Source organism: Carassius auratus, unplaced genomic scaffold (genome assembly GCF_003368295.1).
Source record: "Carassius auratus strain Wakin unplaced genomic scaffold, ASM336829v1 scaf_tig00216276, whole genome shotgun sequence".
NCBI lineage: Eukaryota > Metazoa > Chordata > Actinopteri > Cypriniformes > Cyprinidae > Carassius > Carassius auratus.
The window spans coordinates 144,856-164,010 of record NW_020528487.1 but is presented as its reverse complement, the minus strand read 5'-3'; the positions used below and the strand labels follow the sequence as shown (position 1 = coordinate 164,010).

Here is a 19,155-nt window from a genome sequence, read left to right as displayed (position 1 = left end):
TTTAAACTTTTGATTGCATCAGCCTATTGCAATGAATCTGGTGCCAATACATCCCGTGACTTATGCCGACAACATAGATACCAAATATGCCAGAGTAAGCTGAACTTCCTGTCCACCATTTTGATTTATATTGAAAACCTACTTTTTCAAACTCAACATCAACCGTTTGTCTGATTTTCACCAAAATCGAGTCAGATGATCAAAATCTTGGAATTTGTTGAAAGTCAAAACCATTTTCGAATAACACATCGACGAATTTGAGGCATGGGGCCAAAATGAAACTTCAGCCTGTATCTCTGCAATGCTTTGGCATATTTACACCAAACTTTGTGTGTGCCATTGACACATCACACAGAACACACCAAAATGATTTGATTACAGAGCCACCTGTTGGTCAAAAGTGATAAGCCATTTAATCATATTACTAGTGGTTGTATTTATGATTTTTCAGCCATTTCTATTACAATCATCTTACAACTGCTTTTATTGCTCATTGTCACACTTGCGACATGCCATGCTTAGCACCTCAATTAGCCACTGGAGTGCTTGGCCCTGTAATTACAAATATGAATATCTCTCTCTCTGTGGTTAAATTTCTCTTTTTCATTTACAGATTTCAACACCGTTAGGTTGGTTGGAGGTAATGGTCCCTGTAGTGGTAGAGTGGAGATTCATCATAATGGTCAGTGGGGAACAGTGTGTGGTGATTACTGGGATCTGACTGATGTTGAAGTGGTGTGTAGAGAGGTGGGATGTGGAGAGGCTTTAAATGCAGCGTATGGGGCTTACTTTGGACAAGGATCAGGACCAATCTGGATGGATGATGTTGCCTGTAGTGGATCAGAGTCAACTCTGAAAAACTGTAGATCAAGAGGATGGGGTGTTCATAACTGTGGTCATCCTGAAGATGCTGGAGTCATTTGCTCAGGTGAGCTGCTCCATACATCAGCCTGTTAATGCATCAATGATCAGACTTTCGTTCATAAACATAATTCATGCAATTTAAACTAACTGATGTGTAATTTGATTTCAAAGAATTTCATGACCAATTAATTGATAATTAATCTATTTCTAGTAATTAAAGTACTTGCTATTGATTTATTTCTGTATATTAATCACAATGAGAGATGGTCTTGTGTGTTTAAATCAGAATCTATAAACTATGGACGATTTACAAGACTTGCTGATGGACCTTACCTGTGCTCTGGGAGGTTAGAGATTTTTCATGATCAGACGTGGATGTCAGTGTGTGCCGCTGCCTTTGACCAGCAGGATGCTGAGGTTGTGTGTAGAGAGCTGGATTGTGGAGCTCCCGTACAGGTGCTGGGAGCAGCTGCTTTTGACAAAGGAGCCACTCAGATGTGGACACAAGAGATTCAGTGCAAAGGAAATGAAAAACTCATAAGACGATGCCCATCATCAGCTTCAAATAATATAAATTGCGCCCTTGATAATCACGTGGAACTGATGTGTTCTGGTATAATTTTTTTAAACAAATCTTATTAAGTAGACTAAAATTGTACAGGACTTGACTTTAACAATGTGGGTGGATATCAAAAGTGACGTGTAACGCAGTCATTAGCAACTTTGGTTGGTTTCTGCGGGTCATTAAGAACTCTTAAATTTAGATGTATCAAAATAAACATTTCTAAAATGCTACATGAAAAGCCTGTTAGAATTTCAAGTGGTCTTAAATTTGGGGATGGAAAGACAAGAATCATGATAGGCTATGGATTTGTGTGACGATTAATCTTCAAAAGACTATGTATGATTCAAAAGTCAAAACACAGAGCAAGTGTGTTTTCTTATGTTTAATATGTTACATTGTCATACGACACACATAGGGTATTGATTTTATTTGTGCAGCTCTTAAAAAAAAAGGTTTAATTAAAAAAATCCTGTAGACACCTTGTAAATATATGGAAACTGAACAGAAAAGACAGTTCAATGAAAAAGTGGAAATCAGGTTGAGAATTGTTGGTATTTGATCATGCACAGAGAATGATGTTAATCATGACATTTGCATTTAAAGAAGTTGTATATCTAGCTACAGTTTTTTAGCATACCATAGTCAACTTTAATCATATAAAATGTCATTTCCTAACAGCAATATTGTGGCCAGTGAAAATGCTGAGTGGCTAGTAACTTTGGAAAACCACTAGCCACTGTAACTGGTGAACAAAAATGTTAAAGGCTACATAACATACACAGTTTCACCTAATCTCATGTTAATCTTGAGTACATATAGAGTAGTACTGCATCCGTCATATATCCAAAAAGTCTTTAGTTTTATCATATTTATAAAAGAAAAATACAGCTTTCCGATTCTTTCCGCAAAAAGCCGAGCTCCTGGAGGCCAGCCGTGAACGGAGCTATAATACTGATGTTACATATTCACTTATGTGCTGATTTCCAACAAAATACAGAAATCTGATGCAATTGTACTTATATGAATGGGCTCTTTTATCACAGGGACAGCTCCATGTTTTAATAGCAAACGATGTGCTAATCCAGCGTCGACATGGGCCTGGTTTATAAAACATTTGTCACTCAAATGACCAGAACACACAAAAGCACTTGATACACTCCGTTGCTCCCTGGAAAAAAAAATGCATCTACTGTTCATGTAACGCTGGGTTCTTTGGGAAGCTGAACATGGTAAACTTTCCCTCACATCCAAATAGGCACTTATTTGGAGGCATTTTCAAACATATCCTATGCAGTGCTGCCGAGGATTTTGAAGCACGTTAATGTGCGCGGTCTCGCTCTCCTCTGGTCAAATGTGTGCACGGGCGCACTTTTTAACCCGGGAGAAATGCTCATATAAGGACTTCCGTTCTCGTCTACGTCATTAGATCCACGATCGAAAAAAAAACAGCCGAAACTCGTACCAACCCGGAAGTGAGATTTTCGGCACAGAAATTCGCAGTCATTCTTCTAATTTTTTTAAAAAAAACTTTGACCATGTTTAGCATGACAATCTATCTCTTTTACACTGCGAACAACTCTGAATACACTAAACACCATTGTATCCCCCCCTTTAATGTCAAGCCCTGCTTTGATTGTATTAAACAGAACCAACTGAATAATGAATCGTTATTCATACTGTTATCTTTCCTGTTCTGTTTCATTAAGACCATGTTCTTTTTCCAGGTTATACTGATCTCAGGCTGACAAATGGTCCTGACATCTGTTCTGGTCGAGTTGAACGTCAGTACTTCAGTAAATGGGGCACAGTGTGTGATGCATGCTGGGATATGAGAGCTGCCAGTGTCCTCTGTAGACAGCTGAATTGTGGGATTGCTGTGTGTGTTGTGGGACCAGACTGGTTTGGAGAAGGAAGTGGTGAAATCTGGGCTGATGTGTTTGATTGTGACGGAAATGAAACTAAACTCTCAGAATGCTCCATCTCTTCGTGGAGTCGAGCTGAATGTTCTCATAGACAAGATGTTGGAGTCATCTGCGCTGGTGAGAGGTTTTTTTTTTTTTTTAAATGTGTTAGAAATTACCATGCTATAGGCAAGGCAAGGTAAGTTTATTTATATAGCACATTTCGTACACAATGGTAATTCAAAATGCTTTACATAAAAGAAAGTAAAATAATTATGAAGAATAAAACTTTTAAAATGATTAAAACATTGACTTAAAATGAATTAAAAAACAGTGAATATAGTTTTACTAAATTAAAATATAGTGCAATAAGTTTGGACATTGCACAGTGCTCATTCAATAATTGCACAGCTAAACAGATGGGTTTTGAGTCTAGATTTAAATGTGACTAGTGTTTTAGCACATCTGATCTCTTCTGGAAGCTGATTCCAACTGCGGGCAGCATAGTAACTAAAGGTGGACTCCCCTTGTTTAGTGTGAACCCTTGGTATTTCTAACTGACTTGATCCTAGTGATCTGAGTGCTCTGTTAGGTTTATATTCAGTGAACATATCTGCAATATATTTCAGTTCTAGGTCATTTAGTGACTTATATACGAGTAAATTTTCTCAGATTTTCTGGTTCTAGTCAGAATCCTGGCAGCAGCGTTCTGGATGAGCTGCAGCTGTCTAATTGTCTTTTTGGGAAGGCCGGTGAGGAGCCCATTACAATAGTCCACCCTGCTGGTGATAAAAGTTTCTCCAAGTCTTGACTGGAAACAAAACATCTAATTCTTGCAATCGTTTTTAAATGATAGTATGCTGATTTAGTTACTGCTTTGACATGACTACTGAAACTAAGGTCTGTCTCCAGAATCACACCAAGATTCCTGACTTGATTTTTAGTTGTTTAACCCCTAGAGTCAAGGTATGCATTCACCTTGAAAACTTCATCTTTGTTTCCAAATGCAATGACTTCGGTTTTTTCCTTATTTAACTGAAGATAGTTCTGGCACATCCAACTATTAATTTCATCAATGCATTGGCAGAAGGAGTCAATGGGGCTGTAGTCATTTGGAGATAAGGCTAGGTAAATCTGGTTATCATCAGCATAGCTGTGATAGGCAATTTGGTTCTTTCTCATTATTTGACTTAGTGGAAGCATATACAGGCTAAACAAGAGCGGTGCAAGAATTTAGCCTTGTGGGACTCCACATGTCATGGACATCCACTTAGACTTATGCTCTCCTAGACTCTCCCTTCTAAGTATGACCTGAACCATTTGAGTACCATCCCAGAAAGCCTGACCCAGTTTTCCAGTCTCTCTAGTAGTATGTTATGATCGACAGTGTCAAACACAGCACTGAGATCTAGCAATACCAGCACCGATATTTTGCCAGAGTCACAATTTAAGCGAATATCATTTATTATCTTAATGAGTGCTGTCTCTGTGCTGTGGTGCGGTCGGAAACCAGATTGAAAATTGTCCAGGTATCCATTTGAGTATTTAGCAACAAGTATTTGTTCAGCTGATTAAAAACTACCTTTTCTATAATTTTGCCTATAAAAGGAAGAATAGATATTGGTCTAAAATTGCTCAAAATGGTGTTATCAAGATTGCTCTTTTTCAGGAGGGGCTTAACAACTGCAGTTTTTAAAGAGTTTGGAAATGTCCCAGAAAGAAGTGAGGCATTCACCACTTCTAAGAGATCTACTTCTAAGCAGTTAAGCACACTTTTGAAAAAAGATTTGGGAAGTGTGTCAAGACAGCAGGTTGACGATTTTAGGTGCTGCACTATGTCTTCCAGAATTTTGCTATCAATTGTTTCAAAAATAGACATAGTATCTTTTTGATATTGTGGCCAAATCCGTCTGACCTCTGCATTACTTGAGGATGTGCTAATCGCCTTCCTGATATTGATGATCTTCTCAGAAAAGAAGGAAGCAAACTCATTGCATTTGCTGTCTGATAGCATTTCACTGGGAATCTGACTTAGGGGGTTTGTCAGTCTCAACAGTGGCAAAAAGAGTATGAGTGTTATTTAAGTTACTGTTTATAAGGTTTGAGAATAAATTCTGTCTAGCTGTGGCTAGTTTCACATTAAAAGCATGAAGGCTGTCTTTATAGATGCTATAGTGAATTTCAAGTTTCGTCTTCCTCCACATCCGCTCGGCTCTTCTGCATTGTCTTTTCATAGTCTGAACTGCTGTTGATCTTCTCCAAACTGATTTCTGTCTGTTTGTTTTCTTACTGACTATTATTGGTGCAATATCATCAATAACATTCTTAATTTTTTAGTTGAAGGAATCAAGGAGAATATCAACAGAGTCTGCAGAAATGCTTGGTGTTAAAGATATCACACCAGTGGTATGAGAGAAGACGGCCTTAGTGTGACTGGCGTGTCCTTAGAGCAATTGCATGCTCTAGCTGCATATTGCTCCAGGTGTATGAACACAGATGTATAAATCAATCAATCAATCAATCAATCAAACTTTATTTCTATAGCCCTTTACAGCAGCCACAAGGTGTCCAAAGTGCTTCACATGAGATACAAATAACACATCATTTGAACACAATATTCAAATAGAGTAGAGAAAATACAATGTTACAATGTTACACCGCTACTGCGTATCAAATGCCAATTTAAACAAATAAGTTTTAAGTTTGGTTTCAAAAAGTACAATGTCTGTTTCAGTGCGCATGTCAGGGGGGAGCTTGTTCCAAAGCTTAGGGCCAGCAACAACAAAGGCCCTATCACCCCACTGTTTATGCTTCGACTTAGGGACCTGTAAAGTGCATTGATCAGAAGATCGCAAGCGCCGATTTTGTCCACCCAGAGTTAAAAGCTCAGACAAGTACTCAGGGGCTAGCCCATTTAGAGCTTTAAAAACAAACAATAAAATCTTAAAATCAATCCTAAAACGCACTGGAAGCCAGTGGAGAGTAGCTAAAACCGGAGTAATGTGTGCTCTTCTAGGAGTACTGGTTAAAAAGCGAGCAGCAGCATTTTGTACAAGTTGCAGACGGGAAAGAGATGTTTGACTCAGACCGACATAAAGAGCATTGCAATAATCAAGCCTTGAACTAATAAAGGCATGTAAAGCTCTTTCCAAATCGTGCCTTGTAAGAAAAGGCTTAACTTTACTAAGCAGACGAAGTTGGAAGAAGCTCATTTTTACTACATTGCTAATCTGTGTATCAAATTTCATGCTGCAATCGAAAGTCACGCCCAAATTCCTGACAGTTTGTTTGGCACATGGAGTCAAAGCTCCCAAACTTAAATTAGAATTTACTGACATGCATCTTGTATTGAAAACAATGCATTCAGTTTTATCTTCGTTTAAAGTAAGGAAATTGCGAGAAAGCCACAGCTTAATTTGATTAATGCAATTTTGCAAGCGGTTTAATGCGACACTGTCATTTGATTTTAAAGGCAGGCATAAGGCATAAATGCTGCTGCAAATATGCTTAATATTCGTTCCTGCAACCGATGCAAAACCATGTTAACCACCAGGCAACATACACAGTGATATGGATTAAAAAGCATTCACTTACCTTAGATACGGATTTCAGATGTTCTGAAACAAACTGCAACAGTTTGATTTGCAAGCAGCGATGCGATTAGTTAATTGCAAGCAGCAATGCGATGGAGAGACACTGAATAATGGGTATTTAAATAGACCGCAGGTGATAGGTGTCAAGACTGGATTGGTACACGTCAGGAACAGCTGACTGTCAGCTGATGCAAGCATGACTAACATGACCTGACTGAACTAACACGATGCTCGATATATTAACAAATGAAGACACCATTTTTCCTCCAAGACTGTCTCTGGTGAATCAGAAGTCAGCTGCAGTGTTTGGAGACTCTGAAATCAGATCAGCAGAATGTGTCAATGGGGAATATGTTATCAACTAAAGCACGCTAGCTAAACTAACATTAATATTAATATAACGTCACATGTATATTGTACTAATAGCTAACTTTTAAAAATGTAACGTTACGTAGCAGTTGCTAACTAAGCTAACAGTTAATCAAGATATCTAAGCTAATTTTACAGCATAAACCCACTCAAATACATCCATTACAACACATAATATTAAGCTTTCATGCGTGTGCACGATGCAATTGCATCGGTAGAGCAGCAGAGGATGAATTAAATTTTGGAAGCAAATCGAGATGCATTGGTTTTTGCAAGACGCATCGGTCTTTCCGAGATACAGCTGGTCCTTTTAATACAGAATGTATTTATTTATTTATTAACAAGTGTTGTCAACCTGTTTTTTTGCGCATAATTTAATCGACCTACATAAAGTAGGCCTAAGCAACGGACTTGCGGATGTGTACTGTACACTACAACTCAATGTATCAGCTGCGCGGATGAAGCCAGTGATGCGCCCAAAGGTAGTTGTCAGAAAGCGCGAGGAGTAAGCAAAACAAACATGTCAGACGCCGAGATAAATTATCCTCTACTGATTTTTAAATCTAAAGTTTGGGAACACTATGGATTTTACAAGAAAGACGGACGACTTGACAAGACAGATGCAATTTGTAAAATGTGCCGCGCATCTGTAAAATACACGGGCAGTATGACTAATCTGATATCTCACTTGAAGCGGCGCCACGGTGTTGTTGTGGAAGCGTCTGCCAGTGCCCCAGCATCCCCTGCCTCCAGCTCTGACTCACCTGTAGCTACCAGCTCCAAAAGTGGTGAGAAAAGTATTGAAAGTTTTTTCCATGCCCCACTTGCTAACAGTTCTGCGCGCTCTACGATATCAGCTGATATTTCTGAAGAAAAACCTTTAACGGAAGGTGACTGACCAATGTGTACTATTCTAAAAGGCCACAAGGAGTCCTCCTGTTTGCTTTAAGGAATTTTATTTAATTTTTATTTAATTTTATTTTATTAGCCTGTTGTTTACACTGACATTGATGTTTCAAAGTGAAAGCAGCATAACACTGCTAGTTCATGACGTTAAGTTTTGAATATTCAGTGTCAAAATATATCTTTGTAAAACTTATTTTAATAGTTGAAAAGTGAAATCACAATTCTTGTTGTGCAATGGTAAGCCTTCTTTCTGTTGAAAGAGTGCAAAGATTTTTTTTAGTCTATATTGCACTTATACGTTTTGTTTATCTTGGAAATACTTAAATAATATGTGCCATGTGTTCTAAAATGGCCCTCTACTGTAAACCGACACTCGGGCTCTGAGAGAAAAGCCAGTTTGTAAAAAAGTATTGGTTTTACTTGGTTAATAAATAATCAAACTAATTCAATGGCACCGCATCCTCTTTCACATAACCACATAAACTTGATCTAATTAGCTAGTGCTCAATTATCGCATCGTATCGTGATATGGGTGTGAATCGTATCGTATTGCATCGCAAAATGCCAAACATGTATCATTAATATATCAGATTGGATACTTTGTATCGAGATGCTTATCGGATCGGCATTATACCTTAGATGCACAACCCTAATTGAAACCATTTAAGTGTTATATTCTGAAAAAAATAATTTAAATGGTTTTACAGTATGAATTTATACTAACCTTACATCTGATGTAAATTTCTCAGAAAATCAGCGCGCCACAGCGAGGCACCTGAAGCAGGTATAAACGGCTCGAAATAACATCATGCTAGAAATACAGATAAAAAAAATATTACAACATCAAAGAACATTTAATGTTATTTTCTTGTAAACATGTTTTTCAAAATGGTTTTATGTATTCACACTTAACGTCGTCTGAGGTAAATCTCTCAGAAATGACCGAACGATGTCAGCCAGTAGCCCCTCACTGCAGAACACAAGCTCTCCTGTCAGCGTGCCAGCACAAATTCAAACAAGCGGTGGGAGGAGTCAGGACAGTGATGCTGCTTTACACCAGACGCTCAATGTTAAGTCAATGCAAAGATGTGAAAAGACAACCTGCGGCACGATTCGCACAAGTTGAAAAATCTGAAACTGGCAAAATTTCACGCAGCGTTAACCAATCAGGCGCTTGCTCTTAGTAGTGACGTGACGAAAAAAACAGCCTGGAATGTCAGTGCGTGATATATTACTGTTACCTCTATTACCCAACTACAACAAACCCTGAGATACAGCACTACCACGAATAGTGTGGATTTTATTTTATTAATCTCACTCAAATTTTGCGATTCTGTTCAAAAGACTCGTTCACATTCATTTAGGTCGGATTAATTTAAAATGACTGTACGATTATTTTTTAAAACTGATAAACACACCGACAGCAACATGACAGTGCTTGTTCCCTTAATTATGATATTAACCAATTGTAAAAACAAAAAACACACAAAAAAAACACTGATTATTGTACTCACCATAGTAACCATAAATTTACCATGGTACACCAACCATAGTTCCCTTTCATAGGTTCACTTCAATGCAGCGATGACTGTTCCCAAAGTTCATCACTCTGGGAACACCTTTTGAGTGACGAATGTCTGAAGCCCTTATACTATCACGCCAATTTATTGGACAGTAGCGCTTAGCACCGCTCATACGTACGTATGCTATATATGCGCTATTTCATCAGATTTAAATTCCTTCAGGAAGCAAATCATCTGTTGCCCATCGGAAAGAGATTCTTTCCTAAACTTTTACTATTATAAAACCATGGTTCAGTTTTTATGATGGCTGGTGTAGGCTACTGTAAATCTCTGAACACGTCCAGTATGTGCGATCAGAAATATCCTGTATCCGGAAATGTTTAAGCAGCGCATTCATATAGAACGGCCAAAATAAACTGATTTGAAACTACCTGTGCATTAAACAGTTTTAATGCATTTCTGCCAGTCAATCAGAATCCAGTATTCAGACAGACTATGGAAAAATATAATATAATATAATATAATATAATATAATATAATATAATATAATATAATATAATATAATATAATATAATATAATATAATATAATATAATATAATATAATATATTGCTACATATTTCACTCAGATTCCTCTCTGGCTCTTCATGATGGTCTGGTGCGGTTTTCTGGAGAGAGACAGTGTGAGGGGGAGGTGGAAGTTTTCATCCATCAGGTCTGGAGGAGAGTTCTGCTGGACTCCTGGAGTCTCTCTGAATCCTCTGTGGTCTGCAGACAGCTGGGCTGTGGTTCTGTGCTGAACTTCTCCAGCTCCTCTTCATCCAGTCCTGAACACAGTCATGAGTGTGTGACGGGCTTCCAGTGCTCTGGGAGTGAAGCTCATCTGGGGAACTGCAGCTCTCCACAAACTCTCAACTGCAGCTCCACACAACAGCTGTCAATCACCTGCCTTGGTGAGAAGAACAACATCTGGGCAGATTCTTCAGTTGTTTGTGATCAATAATGTGTTTTTCTTTCTCTGAATATCAGGTCCCGGGTCCATCAGGCTGGTGGGTTCTGGGGGAGACTGTGCAGGGAGGCTGGAGGTTTTTCACAATGGCTCATGGGGGACAGTGTGTGATGACTCCTGGGATATTAAAGATGCTCATGTGGTTTGCAGACAGCTGCAGTGTGGAGTGGCCCTCAGTAACCAGCCGGTACCAGCCTGGTTTGGACCTGGTTCTGGACCCATATGGCTGGATGAGGTGGAGTGTGAGGGGAATGAGACGTCCCTGTGGAGCTGCTCTTCTCCAGGCTGGGGAAAACATGACTGTCAACACAAGGAGGATGTAGGAGTCGTGTGCTCAGGTAAACATGCTGTTGTTTTTTTGTTTTTTTTTATACTTTAAATTAATATACAGGTTATATAAATAACCTTTTAACACATTGACATATCTATAATGCCCAGGTTTAAAATTTTTGGTATTTTAAATAATATTTTCTTTTCATTTTCATCTAGAGTTTAAAGAGATCAGGTTAACTGAGGGCTGTGAAGGGAATGTGGAGGTTTTCTACAATGGATCCTGGGGTAATGTGTGCTGGAACCAGATGGACGGAGACACAGTGAGTCTGATCTGTCAAGAGTTGAACTGTGGAAGATCTGGTGTTTTGTCTGATTCAACAGCAAGAGTAAAATCAGCTCCTAACTGGCTGGATAAAGTAACATGTCGACCACATGATTCCACTTTATGGCAGTGTCCATCTTCACCCTGGGGTCAAAACTACTGTGGTGAAGATGAAGTGTCCAGAATTACTTGTTTAGGTGAGATGATACAGTATTTTCCTTAAATGCCACAGTTATGTGGTAAGTTAACAGTTTTTTCTTTAAAACTAAACGGAGCAGAAGCAAAGAGTCTTTGTGATTGTTCGTTTCATTTTAGTGGAGGAGAGTGATGAGTCTCTCAGTCGTCCAACATGTTCAGCATCTCCTCACCAGAGACAGTGTTCAAGTAAGTTTCCTAATACGTTAGTTAATGTTTCTTACTGTAACTTGTAAGCCTGTATTTGCCATATATTTAAATGTAAATTTGTATGCATTTAGCAGACGCTTTTATCCAAAGCGACTTACAGAGCATTCAGGCTATCAATTTTTACCTATCATGTGTTCCCGGGGAATCAAACCCCCAACCTTGCACTTGCTAATGAAATGCTCTACTGTTTGAGCTACATGAGCTATTGTGTATGTATATATATATATATATATATATATATATATATATATATATATATATATATATATATATATTACATATATATATATATATATATATATATATATATATATATATATATATATTACATTACATTACATTTTTAGATTACACTGACCTAGTATGGTGTTGATCTGAATAAATCTCTAGGAGGAGTTTGTTAAAGTACAACCCCTGAAAATGGCAAAAACAACATCAATTTTGCAGATAAAATTCTAAATAACCGACTTCCTGTTGGGATTCGGATTTCGTACCAAGAGACTTTTTTGTAGGTTTTGGTGTGTTACATGTGTGTACCGATTTTTGTACATGTACGTGAAAAATAGCTCGAGGCGCACTCCATTGAAAGTGCATATGCACTCCGTTGAAAGTTTATAGGTGGCGCTATCAAACCATTTTGCCACACCCAATGGAATATTGGCCTTACCACACATGTGAAGTTTGGGCAAGATCGGACACTTTATGCCTGAGTTATAACATCTTTTATTCCGATGACGAGACATCGAACTTCGTCACGGCGCCATGGACACGCCTTTTAACAAAAACTCAAGATCTTCACAACTGAACATCACACAGGTCTTTAGATTAGACTGACCACAAAAAAGACACTGATGTCATAAAATTTCTAGAAATAGTCTGTCACAGTGTAAAATGTCACTTCCTGTTGCCAATAGGTGGCGCTATGACTATAACTGAATATGGGCATGTAGATCTGTTCAGGTCAAGAGTCTCATCCAACATGTGAAGTTTGGGGCAGATTGGACATTGTATGTCTGAGTTACAGCAACTTCCTTTTTCATGGCGAAACATCGAAATTTGTCAGGCCACCATGGACACGCCCTTTAACGAAACCTCAAGTCCTTCGCAATTTAACATTGCAAATGGCTTTAGATTACACTGACCAAGTTTGGTGTTGATCTGAATAAATCTCTAGGAGGAGTTCGTTAAAGTACAACCCCTGAAAATGGCAAAAACAACACCAATTTTGCAGGGAAAATTCAAAATAACCGACTTCCTGTTGGGATTCGGATTTCGTATCAAGAGACTTTTTTGTAGATATTGGTGAGTTACATGTGTGTACCCATTTTTGTACATGTACGTGAAACATAGCTCGAGGCGCACTCCATTGAATGTGTATAGGTGGCGCTATTGAGCCATTCTTCCACACCCGGTGGAATATTGGCCTGCAGATCTGTTCAGGTCAGGACTCTTATCACACATGTGAAGTTTGGGGAAGATCAGACATTTTGTGCCTGAGTCATAACATCTTTTATTCCCATGGCGAGACATCGAACTTCACCATGGTGCCGTGGACACGCCTTTAAACGAAAACTCAAGATCTTCACAACTGAACATCGCACAGGCCTTTAGATTAGACTGACCACAAAAAAGACATTGATGTCAAAAAATTTCTAGGAGTAGTTCGTCACAGCGTAAAATATGTCACTTCCTGTTGCCAATAGGTGGCGCTATGAATATAACTGAATATGGGCATGTCAATCTGTTCAGGTTCAGAGTCTCATCAAACATGTGAAGTTTGGGGCAGATTGGACATTGTATGTCTGAGTTATAGCAACTTCATTTTTCGTGGCGAATCATCGAAATTCGCCAGGCCGCCACGGACACGCCCTTCAACGAAAACTCAAGATCTTCGCAATTTCACATCGCAAAGGCCTTTAGATTAGGCATACCAAATTTGGTGTTGATTTGAAGAAATCTCTAGGAGGAGTTCGTTAAAATACAACACATGGAAATGACCAAAATTACACAAAATTTGCTCATATTATTAAAAATAACTGACTTCCTGTTGGGTTTAGAATTTTGCTCCAGAGTCTTTTTTGTAGGTATTGATGTGTTACATATGTGTGCCAATTTTCGTGCATGTACATGAAACATAGCTGGAAGGCTGTTGATTTTCTTAGTATAGGTGGCGCTGTCGAGCCATTTTGCCACACCCTCTTCTGAATCCTATATCAGACGAAAATTTTCACCAGGTTTGACGCGTGTGCAAAGTTTCATGACTTTTTGAGCATGTTTAAGCCCTCAAAAATGCGATTCATTTCGGGAGAAGAAGAAGCGGAATAATAATAATAAATATAGCTGCAAGCAGCGATGGCGGGCTCAAGCCATCAGTGCAACGCCACCCCTGTGGCATCAGGTAAATTGTGCCCAGCGGGCACATGCATCCACCATAGCCCTCTGGCAGTCAGGTTTTAAGGGATACAGCAGTTAAAGGTTTAATCTGAATCATCTAGACTTTGAAATCACATTCACAAAACAATCTATATAACTTTAGTTACACATTACAATAATATTTAATTCATAAACATTAACTATGTTAACATGAACAATAATTATTTTAAGATAATTAACAATAATTAGGTTAAGACTTGACCATTGGACAAAAAATGGTGACTGGGTCATGGGTACAGAAGAAGAAAAAAAAAAACGGTGAAAAAATGAAAATAAGAATTGCAAAAGAATTAAGAATTAATGTGAAGATTAATTTTTAGTCAATTCTGCAAGACAGACTTTTCAGGATAGGAGATGGAATAAAAATAAGTTCCTAAATCTAATGCCAGATTCTGGAAGATATATTCCTCAAAGCGTCGTACAAGAGTCACTGTCTGCCCATCTGTTCATAAATCCTATATATAAAGTCTTAATATATAGTATTTCACAATACTTCGTGCTATTCTAATTAAGTCATTTTTGGGATCTTTTAAGTCTCTCAGAACCTGACACCTTGTAATTCTGGAGACTCCAGGAAAGTTGCAGCTCTGAAAAATGGTGGTACTGTAGACTAAATGCTCCCTGATAGTTTTACATCTAATTCTTCACTTTAATTATTAATTATTTTCCAGTTAATGTGTTTCTGTTCTTCTCCACTGACCCCTGTGACCCAGTAAGCATTTTGCTGTCCAGTGGTCATGTCTTAACTCTGCAATTACTGTACTGTACTTATTTTGAATATTTCTCATGGGGATCTAATAATTTTGGATTGGATCTTGGAAAAATGCCTAATAATTCTTCACACCTTAATATAAGGAGTTTTTTTCTTTACCAGTCTTCATGGTCAACTACGTATATATCACACTCAATGCCTTCTCTAGTGCAGCTCAACCAATTTACATCCCATTCGTCCATATTTGTGATATCACAAATCCTGGAAAATATTTGTTGTAGTCCAAACAAGTTGTTCGTTGTTTTTTTCTAAAATGTGATTTTTGTTAAATAAAATTTCTCCTATTGAATTGGACTTTGAGCTTTGAATCTTTGCAGAACTTTTTTATGCTGAAACAGCAACATTACAGACTAACTAAGTTGAAAGTGTGTAACAGCATAATAGCACTCCTTTAATAGGCATTATTAAGCAGTTAATAAATACAGCTATAAATGTTTTGTTCTTGAACACATCTATAAAGTTCAATCATTGTATTTTCATACTTTTTTAAGGATCTTTTTATCATTTATGAATTATTTACAAAAATGAAATTTAAACAAATGCAATTTATATATATATATGTATGTATGTGTGTGTGTGTGTGTGTATATATATATATATATATATATATATAATGTACTGGCTTTCCAATGCCGTTGCCATTGATAATAGGAGTAAGCAAGTTAAGAACACCTACAAACAAGAGTCCATGCAGACGGATGTAGATGCATAACTCTTAAATTCAGATAAATGTCATGTCATGTCACAGGATGTCATAGGTCAGTATCAAATGAGTTTGAAATTATTATTTGCAGCACAAATAAGGATTCTTAGGATGTTTTTAAATCCCTAAAACTGTCAGAAAAGGATAAGGCCTAAGATATTTCTTTAGTTGTAATGAAAGGAAAAAAAAACACCACCATTAGCAACAACAAAAACAATAAACATTTAAAATACTGATTCCCCCCCCCCCCCCCCCCCCCCTGATGATTAAAGAGATGATTAGGTCTCTCTCTCTCTCTGTCTCTCTCTCTGCCAGATAGCCCCTCCCCTCCCTACAATCCACACACACTGTCAGTCACCAAAAATTCAGTCAGTCACCAACCCCCTCACACTCCCCCTCCCTCTCCCTCTCCCCCTACCTTCCCTCACACAGACAGAGTGGCCAGAGTGAGATCATGTCAGTTGAGAAGTCTGACAGTTTTTTTATTTTCTGTTGTCCATACAGTGTTGTAAAGTCGTGAAACTATGCATATTTCCTCAGAATGATTTGATCTCTGTATGAAAAAATGCTTTTAAGTGTTTGGAAGCTGCAATGTAAAAATACAAGCCAATTAATGGTTTCCTTCTTTACTGTCATTTCAAAAAATCACCACGACAAAACCGTTCAAGCTAACCAAAATCTGTTCGCAATTTAAGTTCCTCAATGTTTTTTCTTCATGTAGACAAAGTTTGGTGTGTATAGTGTACTTCCCCTGTGAGGAGTATGTATTAATTCATAAAAGAAATTTCCCAAAAATCCATATTCAAGTCAAAATAGCCAACTTCTTGTTGGTCGTAGCTTATGACTGTGAATTAGAAAGTTGTCCGTCTTGATAAGAACAATTTATGTGCCAAGTTTGGTGTCTGTAGCTAAAACTAACCCCCCCACTTTTGACAAAAGGTGGCGCTATAGAGTGCCTTTTCCACGCCCTTTTAAAAGCTTTTGCCATGGTCTAGCTATCTTTAATACTGATATCTGTTTCGAGTTTCATGTAAATCTGAGCTTGTTGTCTGCCTAAAAATCACCAGAACAGAACATTCAAGTTTGACACGTTGCCATGGCAACACTATATTAGATATAAATATCCCGACAACAGATTTTCTTCGGCCGTGTTTTGTCATTATTCTGATGAAGTTTGAAGCAAATCAAGTAAAAATAAGATGCTGAATTCAAAGCGTTTTGAAAATGATTCACTTCCTGCTGCCAGTTGGTGGCGCTATAGCTTTGACTCCTAATAGTCAAATATATACGATCGGCATCATACAATGAACAAACCAATTAAGTTTGATCAAATTCAGGAAATGTATGTGGATGTTATTAGACATTTCCTGTTTCTCATTTCTCGCCATAATTTCAACGCCTCGCCACGGGCAAACCGTTCGAGATATCAAAAATCTCTTCGCAATTTAGCATCCCCAATGTCTTGAGATCGTGTTCACCGAGTTTTGTGGTGAACGGGTGGAGTTCCTCAGAGGAGTATATCAAATTCCAGAGCTTGTGTTTTTCATAAAACCCTAAATAGCCAACTTCCTGTTGGGCGGAGCTTATGACATGCAGTGTGAAAGTTGTTTGGTTTGATGAGATCTATATCTGTACCGAGTTTCATATGTATTCGTGCAAGTATGCATAATATATGGCCCTCAGTACTACAGGGGGCGCTGTAGAGCCCCTGTGCCACGCCCGTGTATCAGTCTCATGGCCGCAGGTTCCAATGTGTGTGCAAATTTTCAAGACTTTTTAAGCATGTTAAGGGCCCCAAAAGCCCCTGTAACCTTGGAAAAAAATTAGAGGAATAAATAATAATAATAATAATAATAAATAATCCTAAGGAAAACAATAGGGCTCTCGCCCTCCAGGCTTGAGCCCTAATAATAAACGGAGCAATTCCAAGAGGGTCCTCACACCATCGGTGCTCGGGCCCTAATAATAATAATAATAATAAACAAAGCAGATACAAGAGGGTCCTCACACCATCGGTGCTCGGGCCCTAATAATAAACGGAGCAATTCCAATAGGGTCCTCACACCATCGGTGCTCGGGCCCTAATAATAATAAACGGAGCAATTCCAAGAGGGTCCTCACACCATCGGTGCTCGGGCCCTAATAAACGGAGCAATTCCAAGAGGGTCCTCGCACCATCGGTGCTCGGGCCCTAATAAACGGAGCAATTCCAATAGGGTCCTCACACCATCGGTGCTCGGGCCCTAATAAACGGAGCAATTCCAAGAGGGTCCTCACACCATCGGTGCTCGGGCCCTAATAATAAACAGAGCAATTCCAAGAGGGTCCTCGCACCATCGGTGCTCGGGCCCTAATAATAATAATAATAATAAACGGAGCAATTCCAAGAGGGTCCTCACACCATCGGTGCTCGGGCCCTAAAAATAATCCTAAGGAAAACAATAGGGCTCTCGCCCTCCAGGCTTGAGCCCTAATAAACAAAGCAGATACAAGAGGATCCTCGCACCTCGGTGCTCGGGCCCTAATAAAAAAAGAATAGAGCAAGCTAGTGTTAGAGGTCTTTACACATAAACACACACACATACAATTGCATATTAAATGAAAAGAAAATAGAATACAAAAATATTAGAAAGGTAGTTAGATTTTTTTTTAAAGAATATAATTAGAATAGTGAGTGTTAAAGTTAGAGGTCAAATAAAGATGGAAGATATGTGTTTTAAGCCGATTCTTGAAAATGGCTAAGGACTCAGCTGCTCAGATTGAGTTGGGGAGGTCATTCCACCAGGAGGGAACATTTAATTTAAAAGTCCATAAAAGAGACTTTGGGATGGCACAATCAAGCAATCAAATATATATATATATATCTGTGCATCACATTATTTGCATTTAAAATCAGTGCATTCAAATTAGCTTTTAAAACTCCATCTTCAGTTTAAGAGTGTATTTTGTTGTAAATGTTGTGCTGAAGCTGGTCAGTGCTAATGTGTGTGTTTTAGAGCATCTTCCTCTCAGACTGAGTGGAGGGGACGGCCGGTGCTCTGGGAGGCTGGAGGTGTATCATAACGCTGTCTGGGGCTCAGTCTGTGATGATCACTGGGACATCAGCGATGCTCAGGTGGTCTGCAGGCAGCTCGGTTGTGGCGCAGCACTGAGGGCTGATGGGAATTCAGTCTTTGGTGCAGGTGAAGGTGTTGTGTGGATGAACAAAGTCGAGTGCAGAGGGAATGAGATTCACCTGTGGGACTGTCCTCTCTCCCTGAATAACCAAACTGACTGCTCCCGCAAAGAGCATGCTGGACTCACCTGTGCAGGTCACAACAAACACTGAGGAATAATATTACTTTCTAGATCATTTCATGTATTCGTGATTTTGAATGTGTTTGTGTCTGTTTTGCCAGATGTGTCAGTGTCCACTACTCCTGCCACAACATCATCAGCTTCTCCTCCAGTTTCTCCTTCAGTGCGCTCAACATCAGTTGCTCCTCCACAAACTCCTCCACCAGTGTCCCCCCCAGTGC

At 38.7% G+C, this 19,155-nt stretch overlaps 1 protein-coding gene across 1 annotated transcript in view; it reads left to right on the top strand.

Annotated features, from left to right (window-relative positions):
- Positions 1-19,155, top strand: part of LOC113097429 (deleted in malignant brain tumors 1 protein-like) — a 70,059-nt gene that overhangs the window by 19,271 nt on the left and 31,633 nt on the right. Inside the window, exons 9-10 of the mRNA XM_026262671.1 lie at positions 10,767-11,067; positions 11,219-11,418. Of these exons, the coding sequence (XP_026118456.1) occupies positions 10,767-11,067; positions 11,219-11,418 (501 nt within the window). The remainder of the gene's footprint in view (positions 1-10,766; positions 11,068-11,218; positions 11,419-19,155) is intronic.